At 35.8% G+C, this 26,998-nt stretch overlaps 2 protein-coding genes, 1 long non-coding RNA gene and 1 pseudogene across 3 annotated transcripts; 2 read left to right on the forward strand and 2 right to left on the reverse strand.

Annotated features, from left to right (window-relative positions):
- Positions 1-2,607: 2,607 nt before the first annotated feature.
- On the reverse strand, positions 2,608-3,626 carry LOC123883756. Its single transcript, XR_006800439.1, has 3 exons — positions 3,260-3,626; positions 2,801-3,071; positions 2,608-2,660 (listed from the first exon to the last, which is right to left on the reverse strand). It is a non-coding gene; the product is annotated as an uncharacterized LOC123883756 (long non-coding RNA).
- Positions 3,627-3,647: 21 nt separating this feature from the next.
- Positions 3,648-6,213, reverse strand: LOC123886603. Its single transcript, XM_045935909.1, has 3 exons — positions 5,080-6,213; positions 3,825-5,007; positions 3,648-3,697 (listed from the first exon to the last, which is right to left on the reverse strand). The coding sequence occupies exons 1-3, from the start codon at positions 6,211-6,213 to the stop codon at positions 3,648-3,650; spliced, it is 2,367 nt and encodes a 788-aa protein (XP_045791865.1).
- Positions 6,214-19,525: 13,312 nt separating this feature from the next.
- On the forward strand, positions 19,526-20,878 carry LOC123883757 (40S ribosomal protein S21-2). The gene is made up of 3 exons (XM_045932648.1): positions 19,526-19,683; positions 19,807-19,939; positions 20,701-20,878. The coding sequence occupies exons 1-3, from the start codon at positions 19,634-19,636 to the stop codon at positions 20,761-20,763; spliced, it is 246 nt and encodes an 81-aa protein (XP_045788604.1). The 5' UTR covers positions 19,526-19,633; the 3' UTR covers positions 20,764-20,878.
- A 1,271-nt stretch (positions 20,879-22,149) lies between these two features.
- Positions 22,150-26,998, forward strand: LOC123886604 (annotated as a pseudogene).

Raw genomic sequence — 26,998 nt, forward strand, 5'->3', positions numbered from 1 at the left:
GAAACTAGATGTTTGAATCTTTCCCAGTACTCTGCCAATGATTCGTTTCCTTGCCTAATGCCGCATATTTCTTTTCTGATTGATGCTGCTCTAGAAGCGGGAAAGTATCTCTCTAGAAAGACCTTCTTCAGATCATTCCAAGTTGAAACAGAATTTGGCTCAAGGTAGTAGAGCCAGTCTTTAGCAGCACCTTGTAACGAGAATGGAAAGGCTCTCAACTTGACGTGGTCTTCCGTGATACCTTCGGGCCTCAATGGTGTGGAGCACACAACCTGAAATTCCTTTAAATGCTTGTGCGGGTCCTCACCTGCAAGACCATTAAACCTTGGCAACAAGTGTATTAAACCAGATTTTAGTTCAAAAGGTACATCAACTTCAGCATATTCGATACATAAACCATTGTAATTAACATCAGGAGCAGCAAGCTGCCTCAATGTTTGTTCAGCAGCCATGTTTTGATGTTCAAGTTCAGAATCAGAATTAAATAAGTTATGGAAATAGTCAGACTCAGAATCAGATATAGTGTTAGAATCAATGTTACCGGAATGCACGCTATTAGCTCGGTTGAGCCTTTTGCGTGCGTGGAGTGTTCTTTCTATCTCAGGGCCAGGAAGCTCTAATTGGGACTGTCCAGCAGACCTGGTCATGCAAGAGGTGATAAACAACAATTACGGTAATTTCAACTATGTCCCTACAACGAAAATAGGTGAGTAAAATAGAAAACAGGTCAAACTAAATGAGAAAAAATCTAAAAATACCACGAAAATTCTAATTAACTAAAATAAAGATGACACAAATTTTTTTGGATTTTTTTGAAAATACGAAATCAGTAAAAAATTAAAATAAAATAGAAAAACAAGGAATTTGGGGCTGAGAGGGTGGTGTCCCGTTATTTTGTCTCAAAATACGGGACTTTGAACCCTGATTTTTTTCTAAGGGAATGGGATGGTCAAAAAGCAGAACAGACGCAAAATCAGCCCTAATTCGTCTCTTAATTTTTCGTACGGCAGACAAGCAATAACAAAAGAAACAAGCAATTCTAGCAATTCTAATACTGATTAACACAATTATGAGTCCCCGGCAACGGCGCCAATTTGATCACGGTCGTTTCGTGATCAAAATAATTTTAAAATAAGTAGTACAAGGTAGTGACCTTGGTCGTTTCGCAAGGACTCACGATCGGTTTAACAATATTAGAATGAATTTAAAGGTTGCAATTTGGGGTTTTTTTGTTTGTGGAAGCAATAACAGAGATTACGAATTTAATTAATATAAAAGCAATCAATCCATTGGTTTTAGGCAACTTTGTTTATCATCTATCATAGGTTCTTATATGAATATTCATACAGTTTATGCTTCGGCTGATTATAGAACTAATTTAACAAGCGAAAATCAGTTTTATAACGAATTCGTTGATTAAGCACCAGCGTGTTCGACTAACTATGGCGATGATCAAGCGTCACCAATAACACAGTTAAAAATCATAACAATAATTCGGCAGCCCTATTTTGCAAGCGAAAATAATATAACAATTTCCTATTCAGATTAATTTGAACAAGCGTGAATTAATTTGAATAGTCTCAATGTTATGAACGTGAAACAAAATAATTAAGCATCAATTGCATCAATTCATACACAAAAGGGAGACAATAAAATTGATATATGATAAGCATAAACATAACGATTTGCTATTAAAACCGAACCTCAAGATTCCAGAACAAAGTTCCTTACACCAATGGATCAATAGAAGTTTAGTTCTCCATGGAAGATGACGGCTGCTCTAGGGTTTGAATATTTCGTGAACAGTGAATGATAACCCTAGCTGCCTTTTTTCGGTTTAAATAATACATGGAACGGGCCTCAAAACAATTGGGCCGAAAAATATAAAGTTGTGCTGAATTAAATTCGTCTGGAACATAAACGCAATTATTTGACACACTTTCGCTCCGAACTGGGTTTTGACCTCAACATGAAAGTTGTAGCTCTTGATCTCAGCTTTCCAACGCATCTTCCCGTGACTCAATCCGATATTTGTAACTCCAGTTATGACCTGCGGACCGGAAGGGAGTCAAAGTGCTATTTATTCATGAATTAAGTGCGAAAATAAAATAGAGTTAGAAATAAACTTAAATATAAAAACACCTTAAAATAGTGAAAATAGTAAATTAAACCATAGGAATACACTAGTACAATAGTAGAAGAATGTGCATTAAAATGCACTGATCAACCACCAAACAATATGTAATATTTTCCCCAAATTGAAAACTACGACAGCAAGCACGCAGATTGCAGATCATATTTTTACTAAATTACAGCAAGCACGCAGATTGCAGGCAGATTGCAGGCAGACAGATTATAGCAAGCACGCAGATTATAGCAAGCACGCAGATTATATTTTTACTAAATATATTACTAAGAACATTACTACTAACCTTAAATTCAGGGGTATGTCGGGACGCCAAAAACTGTTTCCATATACCTTCTTTAATAAAAGAATACCTCACATATGGAGGTTCACGATCTTCTTTGGGGTTTGAAACATATTCTCTCGTGAGTTGCGTCTTAAAACCTCTCCATCTGTCTCCCGCATAAGATAATAATGCATTCCTCAAAGGATCTTTATCCGGATCTTTATGAATTACTGGTACAACAAAATAACTCTACATATATACATTAAAATTTTGTTAGTTTTTTTTTCCACATAATAACAAAACTACCAGATCAGCAGGGAACCCGAAATGAAGGCAAATACATATCACTTGATACAAAAATTAAAGGATAAATGATAAGTTTAAAATACCTGAAGATCACTCAACATTTTGTCTTTTTCATTTATGTCTACGTCCTTCCACTCATCTTTCAAAATACTACAACTACTTCGAGCAAGATATGACAAATAACTCTTGAACGTTTTTGCATGAGCACCGGTAGGATTCCATGTTTTTGGATCAAATGTGACAGATAGGAGTTGACCCGATTGATGAACTTTGGTAAGTTTTCTCATCATAGTAGCACCTCTTCCTCTCTTTTTTTGGCTTGAAGAAGCCGTGACGGTTGAATCAGCCATGTATCTGCTTACACAAAAAGAAAACGTTGATCAGGATCAAATGAAGCTCAAAAAAATGCAAATGGCAAAAGCAAATGTGTAATTAAATCAAAATTCACAAACATACTAATTATTAATTATTACAAAAAAAAAAACACAACTTATGAAAAAACACAAATGTATAAACTTGTTAAATCAAATACACAAACGTACTAGTCCTGCCATATCCCTTCTTGATGATCCGAACGAATAGCTTGCACGTCATCCTCTTCATTTTCTTCAACGAAGGTAGGCACATTTGTTGAGAATGGAAGAGTTTCGGAAATATCAAGAATCACATCTTGATTTTCATCACTACCTTGCACATTTTTTCCTTGTAAAACCACCGACCACCTACTGTTAGGCGAAGGATCTTTAACATAAAACACTTGTTTTGCTTGGGATGCCATGATGAAAGGTTCGTCGGTATAAGCTAACTTGCAAAGATCGACCAATGTAAATCCTAATTCATCGATTCGCACACCACTGTTAATATTAATCCACTTGCATTTAAATAGAGGCACTTTAAACATAACGTAATCAACCTCCCAAATCTCTTCAATCACCCCATAGTAGGGCGAAGATGCCATAACCGAGTTTTTATCCTTGGAACTAGAGAAATGCATGGACTCAGCCACAACCATAACCCCACTATTTTGCATGGTACTACGATCATCCTTTAGTTTTGTATAAAAGGAGGTTCTATTTATATCAAATGCACTCCAAGTTATTATGTTACGTTTAGGCTCATAGGACAACCACTTTATTGTATCAGAATCACTACCATCATAAGCAACCTTTTCTTTGAACCACTCAGAAAAACTCTTATTATGTTCTATTAACAATCCTTTTTCATTCATTCTTGGGTACTTTATCTTTAAGATGTTTTTGTGATCAGATAAGTAAGGTTCAACCTCATCCGTGTTATTCAATATATACAAATGTGCCTGAAGAATTACCTGAGCACTCATGCTCTTGACATTTAAACCTTGTATACCCCTACCTCCACATCTTCCATCGTGACGAGACTTAGGAACCCCTATAGCATCCGCTTCTGACAAATAGTTTGAACAAAACTCAATAGCTTCTTCTGCAATGTACCTCTCAACGATCGATGCTTCCGGACGGTGCGGGTTTTTTGTATACCCTTTTAGGATCTTCATATATCGCTCAATTGGATACATCCACCTTAAATAAATGGGTCCGCACAATCTAATCTCTCGTACTAGATGAACAATTAAGTGAACCATAATGTCAAAAGATGAAGGAGGGAAATACATCTCCAATTGACACAAGAAAACTGCAGCCTCATTTTCCAACTCGTTTAACTTCAATGGATCAATGGCTTTACAACATATTGCATTGAAGAATAAGCACAACCTACTTATAGTTTTCCTAACATTGTCAGGCAATATCCCACGAATAGCCACGGGTAGGAGTTGTTGCATCAACACATGACAATCATGAGACTTTAAGCCAATTAATTTGAGATCTTTCATTGATACAAGCTTCTTGACATTTGATGAGTAACCATGCGGCACTTTGATACTTTGTAAACACTCACAAAAACTTGTTTTCTCTTTTTTAGACAAAGTGTAACATGCTGGTGGCAAATATGTCCTGTTATTTATTTGTTGTGGTAATAGCTCTTTTCGTATACCCATCAAATCCATATCAAGACGAGCATTTATACCATCCTTTGTCTTGCCTGCAATGTTGAGAAGTGTTCCGATTACACTATCACATACATTTTTCTCCACGTGCATCACATCAATACAATGTCTTACATCAAGACTGGACCAATATGGAAGATCAAAGAACACCGACCTCTTTTTCCATGCAATTTTCACATCAGGCTTTTTTTCCACATCAGACTTTTTTTTGGCCTTTTTTTTGCCCTTTCCAACATCCTTTGCAACGTCCTTTCCAAAGACAACATTAATATCACGTTGTAGTTCATAAACTTGCTATCCAGTTAAGGGCTCCGGAGCAACACCATCCTCCGGGTGATCATTGAAAGCTTTCTGCAATCTACGATATGGATGATAACGGTTTAGAAATCTCCGATGCCCAAGATACACAGTCTTCTTTCCCTTTTTCAATTGCTTGAAATTTGTGTCTTTTGCACATATAGGACACGCTAGGTGCCCTTTAACGCTATACCCTGACAAATTACCATATGCCGGAAAGTCGTTGATGGTGCAAAACAACATTGCACGCATATTGAATTGTTCTCCAGAATACGCATCAAAAACATCAACTCCTTCCTCCCACAACACTCTTAAATCATCAATTAGGGGACTTAGATAAACATCTATGTCATTTCCGGGTTGTCTTGGGCCTGAAATCATCATCGATAACATAATATATTTACGCTTCATGCACAACCAAGGAGATAGGTTGTAAATCATGAGCAGAACAGGCCATGAACTATGGTTAGTACTTTGATTGCCAAACAGATTCATTCCATCAGTAGCAAGTCCAAGTCTAAGGTTTCTCGACTCCTTGCCAAAATTTGGAAACAAAGAATCGATTTTCTTCCATTGCAAAGAATCAGCTACATGGCGAATTTGTCCATCACATTTTCTCTCTTCTACATGCCATCTAAGATTCTTTGCGTCATTTGCATTAGCGAACAATCTCTTGAACCTTGGAATTATTGGTAGGTACCATACAACTTTCGCGGGAGAACCCTTTTTTGTCACCACATCATCACTAGAATCACCATCTTTCTTTTTGTAGCGTGACGCCATGCACTTCGGACAATGATCAGAGTTTACAAACTCTTTTCTGTATAATATGCAATCATTAGGACATGCATGTATCCTTTCATACTCCAAACCCATCGGACACAATACTTTCTTCGCCTCGTAACACCGGTTTGGTATTACGTTACCTTCAGGAAGCATTTGTGTCAACAATTCAAGCAATTCGCTAAAACTTTTGTCGGTCCACCCATTCTTTGCCTTCAGATTAAACAACTTTAACACCGCTGACAAACGTGTAAAATTTGTGCATCCCGGGTACAAAGGTGTATCCTTGTCGCTGCACAAAGTATCATGCACATGAGCCCTCTTAAACGAGTCTTCTCCGATATCACGCATCATGTCTTCAAGACGATCATCCATATCTACACTAACGTTTTCGCTTTGGGACACATTTCGCTTTGTTACTTCTTCACCGTGCCATATCCATTTTGTATAATTTTGACAAATCCCATTGCAAATGAGATGACTAAAGATTTGGTCCTTATGAATTTCTTTTTTATTTCCACAAAGAACACATGGACATCGAAAATGTACATTACTTTTAGGGGGAAGATTTTTTTCGTCATTACTTTCGGGAGTCGAAAGGTTTTTTTTTAGCATTACTTTCGGGAGATGGAAGATTGATTTCAGCAAATCGAAGAAATTCAATCACTCCCTGTTCAAACTCAACACTTAATCTATTAGCTTTCATCCAACTCCGATCCATACCTATGTTGTGAAATTAAGTTAAAACATGGTAACACCAATTAAAGTATTGGTTTCGTACCCGATGGGAAACCAATCACTTAAATGAATCACTTAAACTTTACCACTAAACTTTAACACAAACACAAAGAATAAGAGCTAAAACCAAATCAGGTAACAGTTCAGTAGAAACAAAATAAACCACAAACACAAAGAAACAGTTCAGTAGAAACAAAATCAAGTAACAAACCACAAAGAGCTAAGAGCTAAAACCAAGTAACAAACCACAAACACAAAGAAATCTGGTAACACAAAGAAAATCAATTGAACAGATTCTTCTCTAGTTGTTGCCAAGTTGTTAGATGTGAATACTTTGAGTTCATTATGATTTGCTATTTTCAGATGCAATGGAAGTTCTTATAATTCGCTGATTTCAGCTTTTGTCAGAAACAATGTATCAGATTTTACAGTCTCTTTGGTTTTACTACAATGTGTCAATACACATAACTTTGACTGATCTCCTTTGATTGGATTGTTCTTATTCTTCTATATATAAAAAATGGTTCAGTTTAGTTTACCATGTATCTTTTAAATTTACAGCTTGTTATGTAATGAATAGTGATTATGTTTAAGCTCAAGATAGTAGTTGCTCAATGCTCAGCCATATATAAACTTGTTATATGTTTGACAGTGAGATAAGATCTATAATCAAACCAGTTCTCTATGTTCACATTTCTTTCTCTTCTCCACACTTAACTCACTCACTTTCACTGTTTCCATTTCAGTGTTCCACTTACTGTAACACCCAAACCCATTAATGCCTTTATTATGGCTTAAAAATTTCTTTTCTCAAAAACGACGCAGCTGATAAAATAAAGTTCTAGACTTAAATCAATTGATTGATAAATTGTTGGTTCGAGATATTACACTCCTCTTTACGAAAATAATACTAAGTTAATTAATTAGTAAAACTCGTTTTATACAAAATAAATCTTCTTTATAAAGATACATTTTCCAAAGTAAATACAAATAGTCATGAAGACTCTATATACTAAATACAACCCTTTCCCGTGTCACAATCAGAGCAGAGCTTCACCGACGACTCGACATCAATAACCACAAAACCTGTGAATCTGGACCCCCAACGGACCAGCACATAACACATAAAAGAGAGTTAGATAACATACTCAAAAATATACAAGTGTAAGTAAATTATACTTAAACACTTCATCAACATTCATGCATATTCATATATCATGCATATACTTCATTAATCTCATTTAATTATAAACTACGAAAAGTTATAACCAAATATCAATCATAATTTACAAGATATTGAAGTCAATTACATTTAAAATCATCGGATAATCAACACATACATCAAGTCTAACACGCATAGACAATTATCACAAATTCCAAACAAATGTGTCACATATCAAATATCAAATAATGTACACATATCCTAATGCAATCTAATGCCACAATCTTCATGCTATGTCCCCTAGACATATCTAATGCATGTGGTACCATCTTCTTTATTAGAGTATCTCACCTCTAATATCCTTCTTTATCGGATAAATATAATCCGATATCCTTCTTTATTGGAATATCCAATATCACATATATTCATGAATGCATGTATGTATTTCATGAATTCACTCACAATCATTTTAATTAGCATTAAGCTCTTCCTTTACTAATGTGGAACACTATCCAACATTACTTCTTTATTAAGATAACACTATACCTTAATATCCTTCTTTATTAGAATAACATACTCTAATATCCTTCATTATTAAGTTGATTAACACCTTAATATACTTCTTTGATATTTAAACAAACATCATCAACAATTATCAACACATACAATGCATTTACTCACATTTTTAACACAATACTAATAATATAAGTAAAGTGTATTAAGCATGCATTTTATCATAAAACAAACTCCGGAATCGGAATCTACGCGAAAAATCGAGTAAAATAGGTTCCGGTTGCATAAACCGTCAATAGGTCAAAAGTCAACGGTCAACCCAAAAGTCAACAGTCAACACAGTTCAAGTTGAACTACGCTGGGGGCGTGAAAGGTTCACGCTGCACGTGACACAAGGCTACGCCGCGCGTGGAAATGATCACGCTGCGCGTGATAAGAATCATGCTACCCGAGACGACCAGCAACATTTCCAAAAGGATCACGCTGCGCGTGATGGGGATCACGCTGCGCGTGAGTGCTGAGGAACAGTCACGCTGGGGGCGTGAAAAGTCACGCTGGGCGTGATAGATCTGATGTTCTTCATATTCATACGAAAAATGGTCCAAAACTCACTTATTTGGCCCAAAAACCCCATTTTACATGTTATAAAACCCAAATATGTTTGTTTTCATGTCTACTACACATACATAAACATAAAATAACATATTGATTCACAGATCTACTTCAACACATGCCATAAAGTAAGAGATTTATGTATTTTACCCAAAACTCACCAAAACACAAAGTTCTTAGATCAAACATCTACAATTTATGTTTTTACTTGTTAAATTCGTTCATACATCATACCAAGAGTATATCAAACATGTTATGAACATAATAATCGATTTCCTTTAAGAAAATCCATCCAAAACTAAAACGAAAATGGGGTGGAGGAAGTTCGGGTGAGGAGAAATCGACATTCTCCCCTTCCTCGAGTCACCCACGAATATGAAATCTACTCTCTTACCTTAGATCCGACGAAAGCTCAACGATTGCTCTTGATCTCTCTTGCTCAAGCTTGCCCTAGCTCTCCTCTTCTCTTCCTTCTCTCTATCTTTCTCAAGAACAAAGAAAAAATGTGACTTTCTCTCTCTAATGGGCTTAAATAGCGCCCCTTCCATAAGTCCAAGGCCCATTGGGCCTAAAGCCCACTAACACGTCCAACTCGCGATAACTCTCACTAACTCGCGCGTTAACTAAAACTCTCGATAAATAACTTAAAGTTACTATCTTACTTAAAATCCACGTCACCAAATAATTAAACACTTACATAGTGAATAATAAATTTGGGTCGTTACACTTACCAAGACATGTGTTCCTTTCTTCAATTTTCTCGATTAAATCTGCGTCTCATGTTTACCGTTCCATTTTTAATCACTTAAACTTTACCACTAAACTTTAACACAAACACAAAGAATAAGAGCTAAACTTTACCACTAAACTTTAACACAAACACAAAGAATAAGAGCTAAAACCAAATCACGTAACAGTTCAGTAGAAACAAAATAAACCACAAACACAAAGAAACAGTTCAGTAGAAACAAAATCAAGTAACAAACCACAAAGAGCTAAGAGCTAAAACCTTCGATTCGTGAGAAACAAGAGTACGTACCTGAATCGATGTGAAAGAGAAAGACAAGCTTCAATTCGTGAGAGTAGAGGCCGGAGAAAGGAGGACAACCTTCGATTCGTGAGAGTAGAGGCTTGAGAAAGAAAGACAACCTTCGATTTGGAGTTAGGGTTCGTGAGGGTAGAGGACGACTGCGCGAGTGAGAGAGAGAGGACGACTGCGCGAGTGAGAGAGAGAGAGAGAACGACTGCTGAGATAAGGCGGTGGTGGTGAGTTGATTAAAGGACGGCGCTGAGGGTTCAATCTCATCGCCGGTGGAGGACGGCGCTGATGAGGGTTTGCATCGCGAGAGAGAGGGATTGGATTGTATCGATTTCTTTTTTTTGTGTCAGTTCGTTTTTTTTGTCTTGCGAGAGAGAGAGAGATATACATTACCTCTATTCCAAAAATATTATTTTATTTTTTTTATTCAACCTGACTTTTTATATCTGAGCCTAAATATGGCCAAATATATATGTATTTTAGAGAATTTTCACCATAATTACAAGATTGCCACCGCGTTTAGTTATGCATCCGGTATATTGAAGTCAGATGTAAAAAGTCTTGTCTATATATTTTTTACATCTGTGGATATTGAGACCAGATGAAAAGACTACTCCATATAGCGTTTTACATCTGACATATGTTCGTCAGATGTAAAATGCTTAAGTAATATGTCATATTTCTACTAGTGTATGTTACTTTCTCTCCAAGGTAGAATATCTCTCTTGATTTGTTTCTATCATAAAACCCTAAGGGCCCGTTTGGTGCGCAGGATAGGATATACAACATAATAATGATAGGATAGGATATCAGCAAGATAACAATTATCCTCAGTTATCCTATCCTGTGTTTGGTAAAATACATACTTGCTCATACCAATATGATAAAATACATAAGATATTTAAATGACAAAATTACCCTTATAAAACAATTGTTATTTTTTAAAAATTATATTGTAATACTTTGAATTTTATAAATAAAAATATAAATAAGTAATTGATGACAGCCAATTATATGATGTTTTTAGTAATAGATTAGAGTAGTTTTTATAGTAATTAAAGACCAAAAGCAAGCAAATATCGGGAAAATTGAAGACACAAGGACCAGAAAAAAGAAAAGTGGAAAAAGCAGCAAAAAATGGCAAAAATGGAATAAAGCAGCGCACCATCGTACCCACGATGAGTTTCAGCGTGACGCGATGAGAAGACGGATAAAATTGAAGAAAATCTGCTGAAAATCTTTACCATCGTGGCATGATGGCTTGTCATCGTGGCACGATGATGACTTGAAAAATAAGCAGAAAATCCTGATCAAATCTTCCATCGCACCACGACAGGATCCATCGTGGCCACGATGAGGCGAAATTACACGCCATCGTGGCCATGATGGATGCGCAGAAAAAGTTCAAACCCAGCTGTAAAACTATAAATAGAGCATCCTTCCTCTACTATTATACATTCACAAACATTCCAAAATTCAATACTTTGAATATTCACTCTAGAGTAGGAGAACTCTAAGGAGAGGCAAGGAGACCAAGAACTCCAAGGCCAATAAGGTTATTTTCTTTCTGTCTTTGTAATTTATTTTTCCCAAGTTAGGTGGAGCCGAAAAACTCCCTTACAAATACTTGGTTGTACTATTTATATTAGTTATTTATATAAATTCAGTTATTTCTATTTTAAACTCTTTCAATTGTCTGGTATTAGTTATTTTAATCTTGATCACATTAGAATAAAATCTAAGGACCTAGTCGATATCACATAGGAAACGAAGCTAGTAATCCCGAACGAAGGATAGTGTGCTAAGACCTACATGAGAGCATTAAATTCAGTATCTGCGGTCTTAGTATAGTATTGAAAAAGAACGTTAATTTCTACCTTGCAGAGTATGCCTGTGGGTAGGTGACTAGTTTTAGGCAAACGTGACAACTTATAATTTAGGGGTCCCCAGGATGATGTATAACAACCCAACTCTAAATAATAATAGAGTTAAAATTGAGATTTCAACTGCAAGATAAAATTAAGAATTTATTGAGTAATTGGAAATTATTCTTTTAAGAGTACAGTGTTGGTTTGTAGTAAGTTTGTAATAAGTAATAACCCAACACTTTATTACTAAATGGATGCTGTAATGGTAGAATTGTTATAATAAGAATGAAAGATTAATGAAGGGCAAAAGTGGAAAAATGTTGGTAAGGATATATAAAGACAATTCAGCCAAAATAAAACCCTTTTCATTCTTTTGCACAAAACAAAAATCTGATAATCCTCATCTTTCTCTCTGTACTCTCACGCCCTCTTTCTCTCTTCTCACCACAACCATCAACTTCACTCCATCTTGAATCAATCACCACATGCAAACTATTTTCTATCATCCTTGGGTTATTAATAGGTAAGATTTGTTGTGTCACTCCTCACCCAATCTTTCTCCCTCATGCTCAAAATCCTTTTACCTAAATTCTCAAAGAACAGCCGCTGCATGTTAGAGATCTTACTTGGGTTGAGTTTATTGTTCAGAAGCTTGAGGTAAGAAGGAAAAAGCTCACTTTCCCTTTCCAAACTGTCAATGAGTTTTTCTTCATTTAATCCAATTATCCAAATACCTATTCTTCATCTCTTACTCGAAATTGGTCATTTCATGTGTTGTCTTTACCCCTTAAAGCACTCTCTGAAGTTGATTGTTGGTGGTTGTGCTGCAGCAACAGTTGGATTGTTAAGCTAAAAACAGATTTTGTTTGTTAATATATCTCATTTTGGTTTGTTAAAAAAAATCTAATAATATATTGACACATGATGTAATCTCTATTATATACATTATAAGATTCTCACGGAGCTCTCGTGCATTCTCAATAAAAATTGCTTAGGTGACAAGGTGTTATTCAATATGAATGAAAGAGAGAAAGTAAATTTTGTAACAAAAAAAGAAAAAAAAGAGAAAGTAAATTGGGTGGAAACAATATTTGGTATCTGTTGGCGCAGCTGAAACTTGGCACAAAACTCTTTAAGCTCACACAGGCTTGGCAAGCAGGCAAGAACACACGCGCGCGCTGCACTGTCACTTGGCCTCGCCAATGAGCACAGATGCAGGATCTACTGTTCTTGCTGCAACAATGGCGTTTGAATGGAAAGAATGAAAAGCTTTTGTGTAATTGAAGAAGATGATGATTATAGGGGAAAATAGCTCAGTTTTTATTCATCTACTTGGGGGAAAAATTAGTTAGTTACACACACTAATATGAGCCAAGCTCTTTTTATACTAGATCACCACAAAGTTGGTGATTCTCTTAGGCTCTAACCAACTAATAACCTCCTAACAAACTCTAACAACCTCCTAACAAACTCTAACAACCTAGGTAGAACAAAACCTAACTGACTCTAACAAACTCACTAACAAAACTAACTAACTTGCTTTAGAAGCAATTAGTTACACTTTCACTTTGTTGCTTGCACACCAAGCCAACTCATCAACAATATGAATTAGCTTATTAGAATCATTTAGATTTAACACTTCCCCTTAATTCATGTTGTCCACTGTCTCAATTCCTATTTCACTTCTCAATTTTTCAAACACCTGTACTGTTACAGCCTTGGTTAACAAGTCTGCAACTTGCTCTTCACTTCTGCAATACATTAGAGCCAAGTTACCATTGCTTACCTGCTCTCTTAAGTAATGGAACCTCAGCTCTATATGCTTGCTTCTTCCATGAGCAATAGGGTTCTTTGCAAGATTGATAGCAGACACATTATCAATCCTCAAAGTAACTGTTTCACACCTGTATTGACTGATCTCTTCAATTAGGTTTTTCAACCAAATGGCTTGACAGGTGCTGAGTGATGCTGCTATATACTGTGCTTCACAGGAGGATAGGGCCACTACAGGTTCCTTCTTTGAACACCATGATATTGGTGATCCACCATAGAAAAACATATAACCAGCAGTTGATTTTCTATCTTCATGATCACCACACCAATTTGAATCTGTGTAACCTACTAGCTTGCATTCTTTGTCTCTGTCACTTGCAGGGAACATAATACCATAGTTTATGGTCCCGTTTACATATCTAAGTATCCTTTTTACTGTAATCAAGTGTGAACCTTTAGGCCTTTCCATGAACCTGCTAGCAATCCCTACACTGTAAGCCAAGTCAGGCCTTGTATTGCACAAATACCTCAGAGAACCAATCAGCTTTCTATAGAATGTAGGGTCTACATCCTCTTCTTCTGCACACTTTGTTAGCTGTGACCTTGGCTCAGCAGGTGACAATGCAACATTGCATTTGTCCATCTCAAACTTCTTCAAAATCTCTTATGCATATCTAGTCTGGTGCATTAAGATTCCTTGCTCATTCCTCAGAAACTCAATGCCTAGAAAATATGTCATGAGGCCTAAATCTGTCATTTCAAACTCTTCCTTCAAGTCACCTTTGAACTCACTGATATAAGATTCATTGCTTCCTGTGATAAGCAAATCATCTACATATAGACAAATTATAATAACTCCCTTTGCAGCATCTTTCTTGACATACACTCCATGTTTTGTGACACATTTCTTAAACCCTATTTCATTTAAGAACTTGTCAATCCTTTTGTTCCAGGCTCTTGGAGCTTGTTTCAGACCATAGAGTGCTTTCTTAAGCTTGTACACCTTAAGCTCTTGACCTTTCACTTCATAACCAGGTGGCTGGGCAACATACACTTCCTCTTCTATAGGACCATTCAGAAATGCTGACTTCACATCCATTTGATACATTGGCCAATCATTTAGGTTAGCAATAGCAGTTACTAACCTAATTGTTTCCATTCTAGTAACAGGTGCAAACACTTCATCATAGTCAATACCTTCTTTCTGAAGAAATCCCTTTGCCACTAGTCTTGCTTTATATCTGGTTATCTCACCCTTTGAGTTTACTTTCAGCTTGTAAACCCACTTCACATCTATTGCCTTCTTTCTCTGTGGAAGATCCACCAGCTCCCATGTTTGATTGCTTTCAATTGAATCCAATTCTTCTTTCATAGCACATCTCCACTTTTCACTTTGTAGAGCACTATGCACATCCATGAATGCTAAATGGATCAACTCACCATCATTGTTCACTTGACCATCTGAGTTCATTTCACACTCTTGTAATCTTGCTGGTAGAACTCAAGGCCTATTTGATCTTCTCACCTCAGGCACTGGCTGATTTACTTGTTCTTCACTAACTTCTTCAATCATCACACTAGTTGACTTCTTTTTGTCATTAGTGTTCCAGTCCCATTCCTTGAGTTCATCAATTATTACATCTCTACTGATCACCACATTGTTGTTGATTGGATCATAGAGTTTGTAACCTCCAGTTGAGTGATAACCAACCAATATCATCATTGTTGACTTATCATCCAGCTTCTTTCTCAATTGATCTGGTGTGTGTCTAAAAGCTAGTGAACCAAACACTCTCATATGATTCACATTTGGCTTGTGTCCTTACCAACATTCTTCTGGTGTGATACCCTTCAATCTCTTTGTAGGGCATCTGTTCAATGTATAGGTAGCAGTAGACACTGCTTCACCCCATAACTCCTTAGGTAAATGCTTCCCCTTCAGCATACACCTCACCATATCCATTATTGTTCTATTCTTCCTTTCAGCAGTCCCATTTTGCTGTGGAGTATATGGTGGGACTATGTCATGCACAATGCCTTCATTGTCACAAAATTTTGCAAATTCATGTGATACATACTCTCCACCCCCATCTGTTCTTAGGGTTTTGAGTCTCTTACCACTTTGTCTCTCAACTGTAGCTTTAAATTTCTTAAAAATTTCAAACACATCACTTTTCTTACTTATCAAGTAAGTCCATAGTTTTCTGCTAAAGTCATCTATGAAACTTATAAAGTACCTGTTACCTCCATTTGAATTCACTTGCATTGGACCACATACATCTGAATACACCACTTCAAGTACACTATTGGTTCTACTTGCTGCATGCTTGCTGAAGCTCCCTCTGTGCTGCTTTGACTGTACACACTCTTCACAAATCTCTTCAGGAATTTGCAGGCTTGGCATGCCTGTCACCATCTTTGATTTTTGCAGCAACCTGAGGTCCTTGAAATTCAAGTGCCCCATTCTATAGTGCCATCTCCATTATTCTCTGCTTGATGCAGTCATCAAGCACTTGTGATTCAGAACATTGAGCCCAATCTTGAATGTCCTATTCTTTGACATTTCAGTTTTTAACATCAAGTTACCTTTAGTGTTGTACACTTTCAGCAACCTATTCTCCATTACAATTCTATAATCCTTTTCTAGCAATTGGCCTATGCTGAGTAGATTACATTTCATACCTGGTATGTACAATACACCAGAAATCACTGAACACTTGCCATCCTTTCTTTTGATGGTTACATCACCAATAGCTTGTACTGCAAGGCTGCTATTGTCTACAAACTTTACATTGTGATTCTGAGTAGCTTTTAGGCTTGTGAACCAGTCTTTCCTCCCTGTCATGTGTGTTGTACATCCAGTATCAAGATACCATTTCTCTTGAAGGTCACTTTCATCTTTTGTAGTTACAAGAAGCATCACTGAGCCTTCATCATCATCATCTTTAGCCATTTTGGCTTCAGCATCACTTGATTCCTCTCTGAATCTACATTCATCTGCAAAATGACCATAATTTTGGCAATTATAGCATTGAATGTGTTTCTTGTCAAACTTTCCTCTTCCACCTCTGCCACCTCTTCCTCCTCTTCCACCTCTTCCACCTCCATTGTAACCACCTCTACCACCATTGAACTGTTTCTTCTGATTTCCACCTCCTTTGGTATCTTGATTTTCTTTTCCATTTCCATTCTGATAACTATCTTTTCCCTTATTGCCTTGCCATTTTCCCTTTCCTTTCTTATTCTTATTACCCTGCTGAACTTGTAATGCTATCTCACCATTGGATTTATCAGAATTTCTCTGATTCATCCTTTGTTCATGTGCTTCTAAAGAACCTTGTAGTTCCTCAACTTTGATACTGTCAAGATCCTTAGATTCTTCTATAGCAGCTACTACATAGTCAAACTTAGGAGTTAAAGATCTCAATATCTTTTCTACTCTCATTGTACCAGACACAATTTCTCCACAAGCTTTCATTTCATTAACTAATTTTGCAATTTTGGTGAAGAATTCACTTACAGTTTCTTTCTCTTCCATTTGTAGCTGTGCAAACTTGCTTCTTAGGGTTTGTAACTTCACTTTCTTCACCTTCTGATCTCCAGCATAAGCTGTAGCCAAGATATCCCAAGCTTGCTTAGCTGATTCACAATCTCCAACCTTTTCAAAGATATCGGGGCTTACACTTTGATGAATTATGAACAATGCCTTGTAGTCTTTCTTCTTCAATTCTTTGTGTTGTGTTCTTTGGACCTCTGTTGCACCTTCTGAGAGTGGTTCCACACCACTAATCACTTGTTCCATCACATCTTGATAATTGAACAAAACTTTCATCTGTTTGCTCCAATTATCATAATTCTTTCCATCCAAAATTGGTAGATTCGCAGGGAATTGACCATTGTTAAAGGTTGCCATGGTTAAAGCACGAACCAGGCTCTTGATGCCAGATGTTGGCGCAGCTGAAACTTGGCACAAAACTCTTTAAGCTCACACAGGCTTGGCAAGCAGGCAAGAACACACGCGCGCGCTGCACTGTCACTTGGCCTCGCCAATGAGCACAGATGCAGGATCTACTGTTCTTGCTGCAACAATGGCGTTTGAATGGAAAGAATGAAAAGCTTTTGTGTAATTGAAGAAAATGATGATTATAGGGGAAAATAGCTCAGTTTTTATTCATCCACTTGGGGGAAAAATTAGTTAGTTACACACACTAATATGAGCCAAGCTCTTTTTATACTAGATCACCACAAAGTTGGTGATTCTCTTAAGCTCTAACCAACTAATAACCTCCTAACAAACTCTAACAACCTAGGTAGAACAAAACCTAACTGACTCTAACAAACTCACTAACAAAACTAACTAACTTGCTTTAGAAGCAATTAGTTACACTTTCACTTTGTTGCTTGCACACCAAGCCAACTCATCAACAATATGAATTAGCTTATTAGAATCATTTAGATTTAACAGTATCTGGATTTGCTACAGTTATAAAACCACACAGTTTTGACGTAGTTTCAATCTCGGCCATTGCTTGTTGATCAGTCAGTTCTGATCAAATCAGCTGTAAAATCCATCAAAACAATCACAACCATACATAACAGATCGGACGGTCCACATTCAGAACTGCGTGAAAACTGTATGGAATATTACAGCGTGAAATCTGCTTCCCAATATGTGTACATACTATTCCCTTAGAATGATCAAGCTTATATAGCTCAAAAATTCAAAAATTAGTTACAAACTCATAAGCTCATGCTGCACCTATATATGGCAGGCCAAGCTAGTTCAGCTCTGCGCCTATGTGTTGCGCTCATTTGAGCTTGTCAGCTTGCCCCTATCACGCGCCTAATGCAAGCTCTAACTAACAAAACTAACAACATCTAACTGACGTAATGGCTAAGAACATGTTCCTAACATACTAATTGTGTAACTAACATGTTCCTTGTTTCTTTCCTGCCATGGATCATCCATGAACAACATGACTGATCATTCATGATCAACCTAGACAACAAATTCTCACTCCTAATGGTGGTAAATGGTAATCCTCTCAACGCAAAGGCAAAGCAAATTCTTGACTTGTATGCTCCGCTTCAGGTTTAGCAATTGAGTGTTCCACGCGGTCTCAAATGCAGACCAACATACATAGTTTATTTGTTCATGTTTATAAAAAAACAATGGGAATCAACACATAATGCTAATTCTATGTGAAATTCTTCAAATGAGTATTGTGATTTTTCTTTCTAAATGAAAATAAAAAAGAAAATACTAATTTCCAATCATGATCTGCTTCCAAACTCATTCATGGAATTTGTACTTCAAAGTTCAAACTTGTTGTGCAATTTCACCCAAAACCAATAGATGAATGAAGTAGTAAACATATTAAAAATTGACATAATAATATCCACGGGAAACCAACATTAGTCCATAATAAGAGACTCAAAAATTGATTCAATCCTATATTAAACCTCAACCAACATACCAATAGTAGTCCATAATAAGAGAATTGATTATTGCTAAAGAAAAAAATCCACGCGGAAACCACTTATTTATACATTATAAAAGAGAAAAAAGTTATAAAGTGTGATTCTAGATAAAAATAACACTTAAAACCGTCCTATTTCCAATAAATAAAAAGATAAAAATTCATAAGTCCTAGCTCAACCGACAAAAAATGCCGAAATTGTTAGGTCGAATGTCAAAACCGGGGATCGAACCCCAACTCTCTCACCTGTGTGTGAGTTTACGATGACTTTTTCATTTCAATAACTCTAAAAGTTAATATTTTCATTTTTAAAATTTAAAGTAAATTTTCCCAAAGTAGCATTAAGAAAAAGAAAAAACAAGACTCCATAAGAGAGTAATAGCAAAAAGGAGGTGCAATAAGTAAAACCTCCGAAGAATAATAGACCAGTTAACATTAGCCCATATTATGAACTGGTCCATCAGCAAAAACCCGACCCAAAATCAAAATTATTTATAGGGTTTTGAGATTCATAAATCTCTTGCATTTTCTTCACTGCGCCTCTTCTCTTCATCTAGTTCCTAACCGTTTTCGCATCTTCTTCAATTCCTTTCTCAAAAAAAATTTCAAGATGCAGAACGAAGAAGGACAAATCACCGAGCTCTACATTCCTAGGAAGTGGTATAAGCTTTTGATAATCAATAATCACTTTTTTTTTATTGATTTGAAAAATTAGGGTTTAGTTGTTTAATTGTTGTTTCGTTTATGGAAGTTGATTTTTTTTATTTTTTTTCTCTTTTGCAGTTCTGCTACAAACAGATTGATTACTGCTAAGGATCATGCTTCTGTTCAGATCAACATAGGTCATTTGGATGAGAGCGGTATTTACAATGGCACCTTCTCTACTTTTGCTCTCTGTGGCTTCACTCGCGCTCAGGTATTAATTTGGATTTTCATGGTTATTATTACTTGATTTGTGTTGGTTTAGGAGAATTAATTGATTAGGGTTTTTGTATAGTATGGTATGGTATTCCACTATTCCCAAATGTTATTTGATTATGTTGATTTAATAGTTAATTTGTTGTGTTTTTTAATTAAGCACTATACATGTTTATGATTATGTATTTAACTTTCTTATGTATAGAATCTGAAAATCTGAATTAGCTTATTTTCAAAGGGTTGAATCTGTTTTTCCTCTTTGCAAGGATACCTGGTTTACGCCAAATATAAATAAAATAATCGTGTTGAATTTTTGAAATGATTTGGTTTTAGTTGTTTAAACCAAAACTGGACGTTGAAGTGTGGGAATGGTTTAGAAAATTGACAGAAATGTTATAGCATGAATGTAATTCTGAGTAAAAGTTAACTAATTTATGCAACTGATACTAACTGTTTTTTGTCAAGGAGGTTATTTGAGATTAAATAATTTATACAACCGATGCCAACTTGGTTTTTCGACTTGGGAGTGTATTTGAAAGTAAAGAGTGAAAGTAACTAACATGGCATTTTGTAAAAAAATGCTATCGACTAAAACTTGTCAAATTATTATAGCAGTGTTGGTTCATTAGAAACAGACATTCATGCTTTTAGTTTCTTGTGCGTGGCTTTAATAATGTTCATTTTTAGTTGTAATTATTGTATTTATTCTGACCTTGAGCATACTTTGATGTTCTATTGTTTACCTTTTTCTATTTTTAGGGAGATGCCGACAGTGGAATTGATCGCTTGTGGCAGAAAAAGAAAACTGAACTTAAGCAATAGATGACATGATCCTTGTTATGTGTTCTTTTTTTTTTGGACAGATTATGGATTGAGTTCAACTCTTGTTAGAGATAATGGATGATTTTTATCTATGTATTGCAATACTTGTTTTTAATTTCATTCGGTACCATCAAGGCATTCAACTAAACTAAAGTTGCTTTTTAACTAAGGGCTTCATAAAAATGGTTGATTTAGTTGTTTTTTTCTCGTTACACATGTTGTTTGTTTATGTTGGTTTCGCAGCTTTAGTTTCTGTGTCATGGTGCAAAATATTTGATGTTTCTTTTGTTTGCTATGTTTCTTTTTATTGAAAATGTGTTATATATATAATATGTGATGAATAGGCGGCCCCTTTCAACTTTGAATTTTGAACTAAACCATTTCAAACCAGCTTTTAAATTTTCAAAAGTATTTTAGGACATAACTTACCTAAATTTATTTGATAAATGTTATGTGTTGTTCATTAAATAATCCAAGTTATTCTTGACTATCGTTGGTAAAATCGTAATTTCTTTTAGTGATTGGAAAGTCAATTCAAAGGAAAGAAATAGAGAAACTAGAAACTAAATCCAACACTCACTTTATATGGTTAAAATTAATGATTGTCTTAAGTCTCAAATTAAGTTGTGTGACAGTGTTTCACCCTAATTAGAAAGTGAGTTTTGAAGAAAATGTTGAAAAAACGAGTTATGTGCATTTTTTCAAAGGAAAAATTCCAATTTACCTTCTTGACCTACTTTGATGTAGTTCATCAAAACTGCAAGAGAATGCTATAGCTGAAGTCGAATTAGAGACTAGCACAACACCTTAGGTCCATTTATTTTTTTGGTACAAACCTTGGGTGCATTTAGAACGAGCATTAATAGTAGTTAACAATATATTTCTTAAATAATGATTGTTTCATGAGAACAAAAATATTGAATTACTATAAAAAAAATTTTTAATTAATTGAAGGCGTTTTCTAATGGGATAATTGAAGGTATTTTCAAAATAATATTATCAAATATGTTGGTTTGAGTTTAAATTCGGGTAAAATGAGAAAAAAAAATGCTAATCTAACATAATCGTTTAAGAAAAGCAAACAAACATGTTGTGTGTATGGTTATTATATTTTGGATCATCAAATTGATTATATTTGGGAGAGCAGAGGGAGAGTGATATTTTTTTATTCTTTTTTTCCTAATAAGAATTTAGGGTGATGGGTCCCATTTACTTTTTTTTAGGAGCGTTAGCAAGACTCAAACTCAAAATCTCTTATATCCGAAATCAATATTTTTACCACTTGATCAAATCCTTAATATTATGCTTAATCATAACTATATTTATCACATTCTTTATATTTCTAAAATTAACCTATGAGCTCAAATTACACAATAAACTTGCCACATGGACTTTTCTGTGGTGCGAAATGTTTTTTTATTATTTTACATGAATCAATTCAATATGACACTAGACTTCTTAAATCGTTAGAGTTGTCTGATCTCTTGATGAATAAAATTTAAAAACTTTTGTTTATAGATAATGGTTATGGGAGAGAAGAGACTCAATCTGTCATCATTAAGTAAAACAAGCTTGAACTGCTTTGCTAGGATGAGCTTGAACTAATTATGCCTTGTTCTTGTCAAAATGATTTAGATGATAGAACTACTGCTGTGTACATTGTTACTCTTAGACAAGTCCCTACTTCTCACTATCAGGATGAGTTGAGCAGACTTTATAACCACTTCAGACATAGTGCTTCTGGGAGAACCGGACATCACAAACCAAGGTACATCATCGCTTTCACGATCTTACTTTCTATTTGTTAAAATGTTTGTTTAGTAGTTAATATCTAAATAATCCATGGACAAGTTGTTTAAAAAACTTATCATGATTTTTGTAACATTCTAACTTTTTGGTACTTTGTACCATCCTTATTTCTTGACTTGTGATGTGAGATTATTTGTGAAAGTGAATGTTTGGTTTTTTTTCTCAGACATCAAAATGTTACAAAAGCAGATAAGAAACGCAGTTTTAACATTGCGCAAGTTCATGATTCGTTGTTGAAGAAGGTGTTTAAAGGGGAAAAGTATCTGAAACTCTGGAGCTATCATTACTTGATCAATGGATTTGCTGTACTTGTTAGCCAACAGCAGGTATGAACTATATATGTTACTTTTCATTTTGTATCATGATTTTTTCCTTACACCGTGAAAGAAATATGTGCTTGGTTTGGTTCCATATGTGATTTGATAAACTGCTTAATTTTGAAATCACTTATAAAGGCAGAGAACCTATCAAAGAGAAGAGAAGTGTCCAATGTGGTTTTGGATTTTTCTGTAAGAACTGCAACCACGCACACTCCACAGTTTCTTGGTCTGCAGCAGGGAGCTTTGGTTTCAATCGGTGGATTTGAAACTGCTGGAGAAGGAATCACTATTGCATTTGTTGACACTGGCATTGATCCTACACACCCAAGTTTCGCTGATGATAAATCTGAACATCCATTCAACTTTCCTGCTCGTTTTTCTGGCACCTGCGAGGTTACTCCGGATTTTCCATCTGGTTCTTGCAATAGGAAGCTTGTTGGGGCCCGTCATTTTGCAGCATCTGTTATAACCAGAGGAATGTTTGATTCAAATGAGGACTATGCTTCTCCCTTTGACGGTGATGGCCATGGCACGTGAGTATTTTGGCACTTGCTCCATTCTTTAAACTGTGCCTATCTTCTATATGGGCATGCTTTTCCACCAAATGTCCATTCTGACGTATCCTTAATATACAGGAACACAGCTTCTATTGCAGCTGGAAACCATGGAATTCCAGTGGTTGTTGCTGGGTATCATTTTGGTAATGCTAGTGGAATGGCTCCTCGCTCACAGTAATTATTCTTTAACTTTAGTAAAAAATTCTTATGCAACTATTATATAATCGTTGTGCCTGTTATAATCTGTTTATGCCAGCATGATTTTTTTTTATTTATTTTAGATTTATGAATGTGTTCCATTTCACTCTTTTGCAGCATTGCTGTTTACAAGGCACTATACAAGGGATTTGGAGGATTTGCTGCAGATGTTGTTGCAGCTTTTGATCAGGTACATATATAGATAGACAGACAAGTGACTCATTGTTGTTCATGCCATTTATGTGTCGGCAGCAATACATGATAATTTTATTTGTGGCCAATTGTTGACACTAAATTTAAACCATTTGCCAATCCTATTGCATTTGCTTTTCTTTTGTTAATTTGAGCTCATATTTATTTATTTTTTAATTTTGATTAAGGGCATGCACAGTCTTGAATCAAAGAGTTACTGTAACCGTTAAGTATTGATAATTTGCTTCCATGAGGTCCCTTCAAAATCTGTTAACTAAACTGCATCCACAATTTTACATTTCTGGTAAGGCTTAATATATTATGATTAATTTAATTGTTTACAGGCAGCTCAAGATAGGGTTGATATAATATGCCTGTCAATCACTCCTAATATGCGTCCTCCCGGTATTGCAACTTTCTTCAATCCAATAGACATGGCATTGTTGTCAGCTATAAAAGCTGGTATCTTTGTTGTGCAAGCTGCTGGAAATACTGGACCATCGTCTATGAGCATGTCCTCCTTTAGTCCGTGGATTTTTATTATTGGTGCCACCTCTCATGATCGACTTTATACCAACTCGCTATCTCTTGGAAATAATGTGACTATACTCGGAGTTGGACTTTATTTAGACTAATGCTGCACATGTATAAGCCTGAGCATGCTTCCCTATTCACGATCACTTGTTAATATATTGTTGAAGTTCCTCCATGAATGATGAAATGAGTCAATTGTTAATGTATGCAAATAATTTTTTTAGTATATCAGTGTTGCTATTGAGATTTATTATAACCAAGTTCTTAAAAGTTTTCTTTTATTACTATCCCAGCTAGCACATCTGAGAATACAATGTACAAATTGATTCATGCACATCATGCTTTGAACGATGACACAACAATTGCTGATGATATGTATGTTGGTGAGTGTCAAGATGCAAGTAAGTTCAATAAAGATTTGGTCCAAGGAAACCTCCTAATGTGTAGTTATACAATGCGGTTTGTTCTCGGTCTCTCCAGCATCAACAAGGCCTTAGAAACAGCCATGAATCTTAGTGCTGCTGGTGTTGTTTTCCCCATGTATCCTTCTGTCAACGGTTTTGAACTTAACCCAATTCCAATGAAAATTCTCGGCATAATAATTGCATTAGCAACTGATTCCAAGGTGCACATTTATATTGTCCCATTTTTCATATTGCCTTTTATTTTACTATACCGTAAATGTATATAGCATTTTAGTTGTTCTCATTATGTATATGTTGTTTTCAACTGGACAGATATTACTAGAATACTACAATTCTTCGATAGAAAAAGACGGTACTTCAGAAAAAATTGTTAAACTTGGGGCTTTTGCTAGCATTAATGGCGGACTAACGGCGAGCTATAGTAATGTTGCCCCTAGTGTTATGTATTACTCTGCAAGAGGACCAGATCCAGAAGACAGTCTTCCTCATGAAGCTGACATTTTGAAACCCATTCTGGTAGCTCCTGGAAGTTTAATATGGGCTGCTTGGAGTTCTGATGTCACTGATTCAGATGAATTTCTAGGTTTGTAAATACATAAACAAACTTTTACTATAAAGCAAAGAGAAATGCTGGCAAAGCAATCTTTTATTGGCTGAAATTCACAAAGGTTCCACTAATTTATGTCGGTCTCATTGCATGAATTTCAGCCAATAACATAAAGAGAGTTAGAAAGAGTGTTAGAGTGTTTGCCGGCACTTCTCAAAAACAAAATGTAACCTAGTTAAACATGCCGTTGGTTCTTTTAAGTAAACATAACATCTTTATTAGGAAATGTGAATATATCTGATCAATATTTTCTACCAACAGGTGAAAATTCTGCAATGATGTCTGGCACAAGCATGGCTGCACCTCATGTTGCTGGTCTTGCTGCACTAATCAAGCAAAAGTTTCCCGATTTCAGTCCTGCTGCCATTGGATCTTCACTTTCCACCATGGCATCTCTGGATGACAACAGTGGGAAGCCAATAATGGCTCAGCGGACATATCCCTCCCCGGACCTAAACAAATCTCCAGCAACTCCCTTTGACATGGGAAGTGGTTTTGTAAATGCTACGGCAGCATTAAACCCAGGATTGTTTTTTGATTCAAGTAAGTCACTTAATGAACTTCTGAATCATTATACTTATAATGTCTGTGGAAGTTCTAATAATTCAGAAATTTAATCAATGATTGTGTGTAGAATAAGAGGGCTTGATAATTTATTTAACTGCAACAACTATATATATAAGCTTATTTAATTGTTTATTTGGCATGTAGTTTCTTTGTAGGTTATGATGATTACATGTCTTTTCTATGTGGTATCAATGGTTCAGCCTCTGCAGTGCTAGACTACACTGGTCAGAATTGTTGGATTCATAACTCGACTGTATATGGCTCTGATCTAAACTTGCTCTCAATCACTATAGCAAGGTTGGACCAATCTAGAGTAGTGCAGAGAACAGTACAAAACATTGCTGGAAATGAAACTTATAGTGTTGGTTGGAGTTCTCCATATGGAGTTTCAGTGAAAGTATCTCCAACTCGCTTCTCTATCGCCAATGGAGAGAGACAAGTCTTATCTGTGATCTTCAATGCAACAGGCAACAGGTCTACTGCCAGCTATGGAAGGATTGGATTGTTTGGTAATCAAGGTCACATAGTCAACATTCCTGTGTCAGTCATCGTTAAAATCTCACTATGAGATAATTAGCATGGTTAGCGCAAATTATAAATATAAATTTGTTAAATACATCTAAATGCTACACAACCTGAGGGGATGGAAAAGCGTGCATGTGTACCGAATTGAAATGTTTGATGCGGATTCCATTGCATTTGCTTACTTGTTTCGGTACAGATTCAGGCTACATCCAGCTCAAGTTGTGTTGACAGGGACACTAAACGTCATATCAGTGATAATTGTTGCCTAAATGTACCAAGAACAAGAAATCCAAAATGCAAGTCATCTAATAGTGACACACTTGACATTTTATTATCAGTAACCAGTTCTAGATGCCTTTAAGGATTGCTTCTTAGTCAGTCACATTTCTTAAGCTGAACTTCCTTTGAGTGGTAAGATGATTCAATTGTATGATGTATGAAACTATATTTAGCTATATCACTGATTCAATTGTTAATTCAAGTAAGCCATGAACTTCTGAA

The sequence above is a fragment of the Trifolium pratense genome, linkage group LG5 (assembly GCF_020283565.1).
Source record: "Trifolium pratense cultivar HEN17-A07 linkage group LG5, ARS_RC_1.1, whole genome shotgun sequence".
Taxonomy (NCBI): domain Eukaryota; kingdom Viridiplantae; phylum Streptophyta; class Magnoliopsida; order Fabales; family Fabaceae; genus Trifolium; species Trifolium pratense.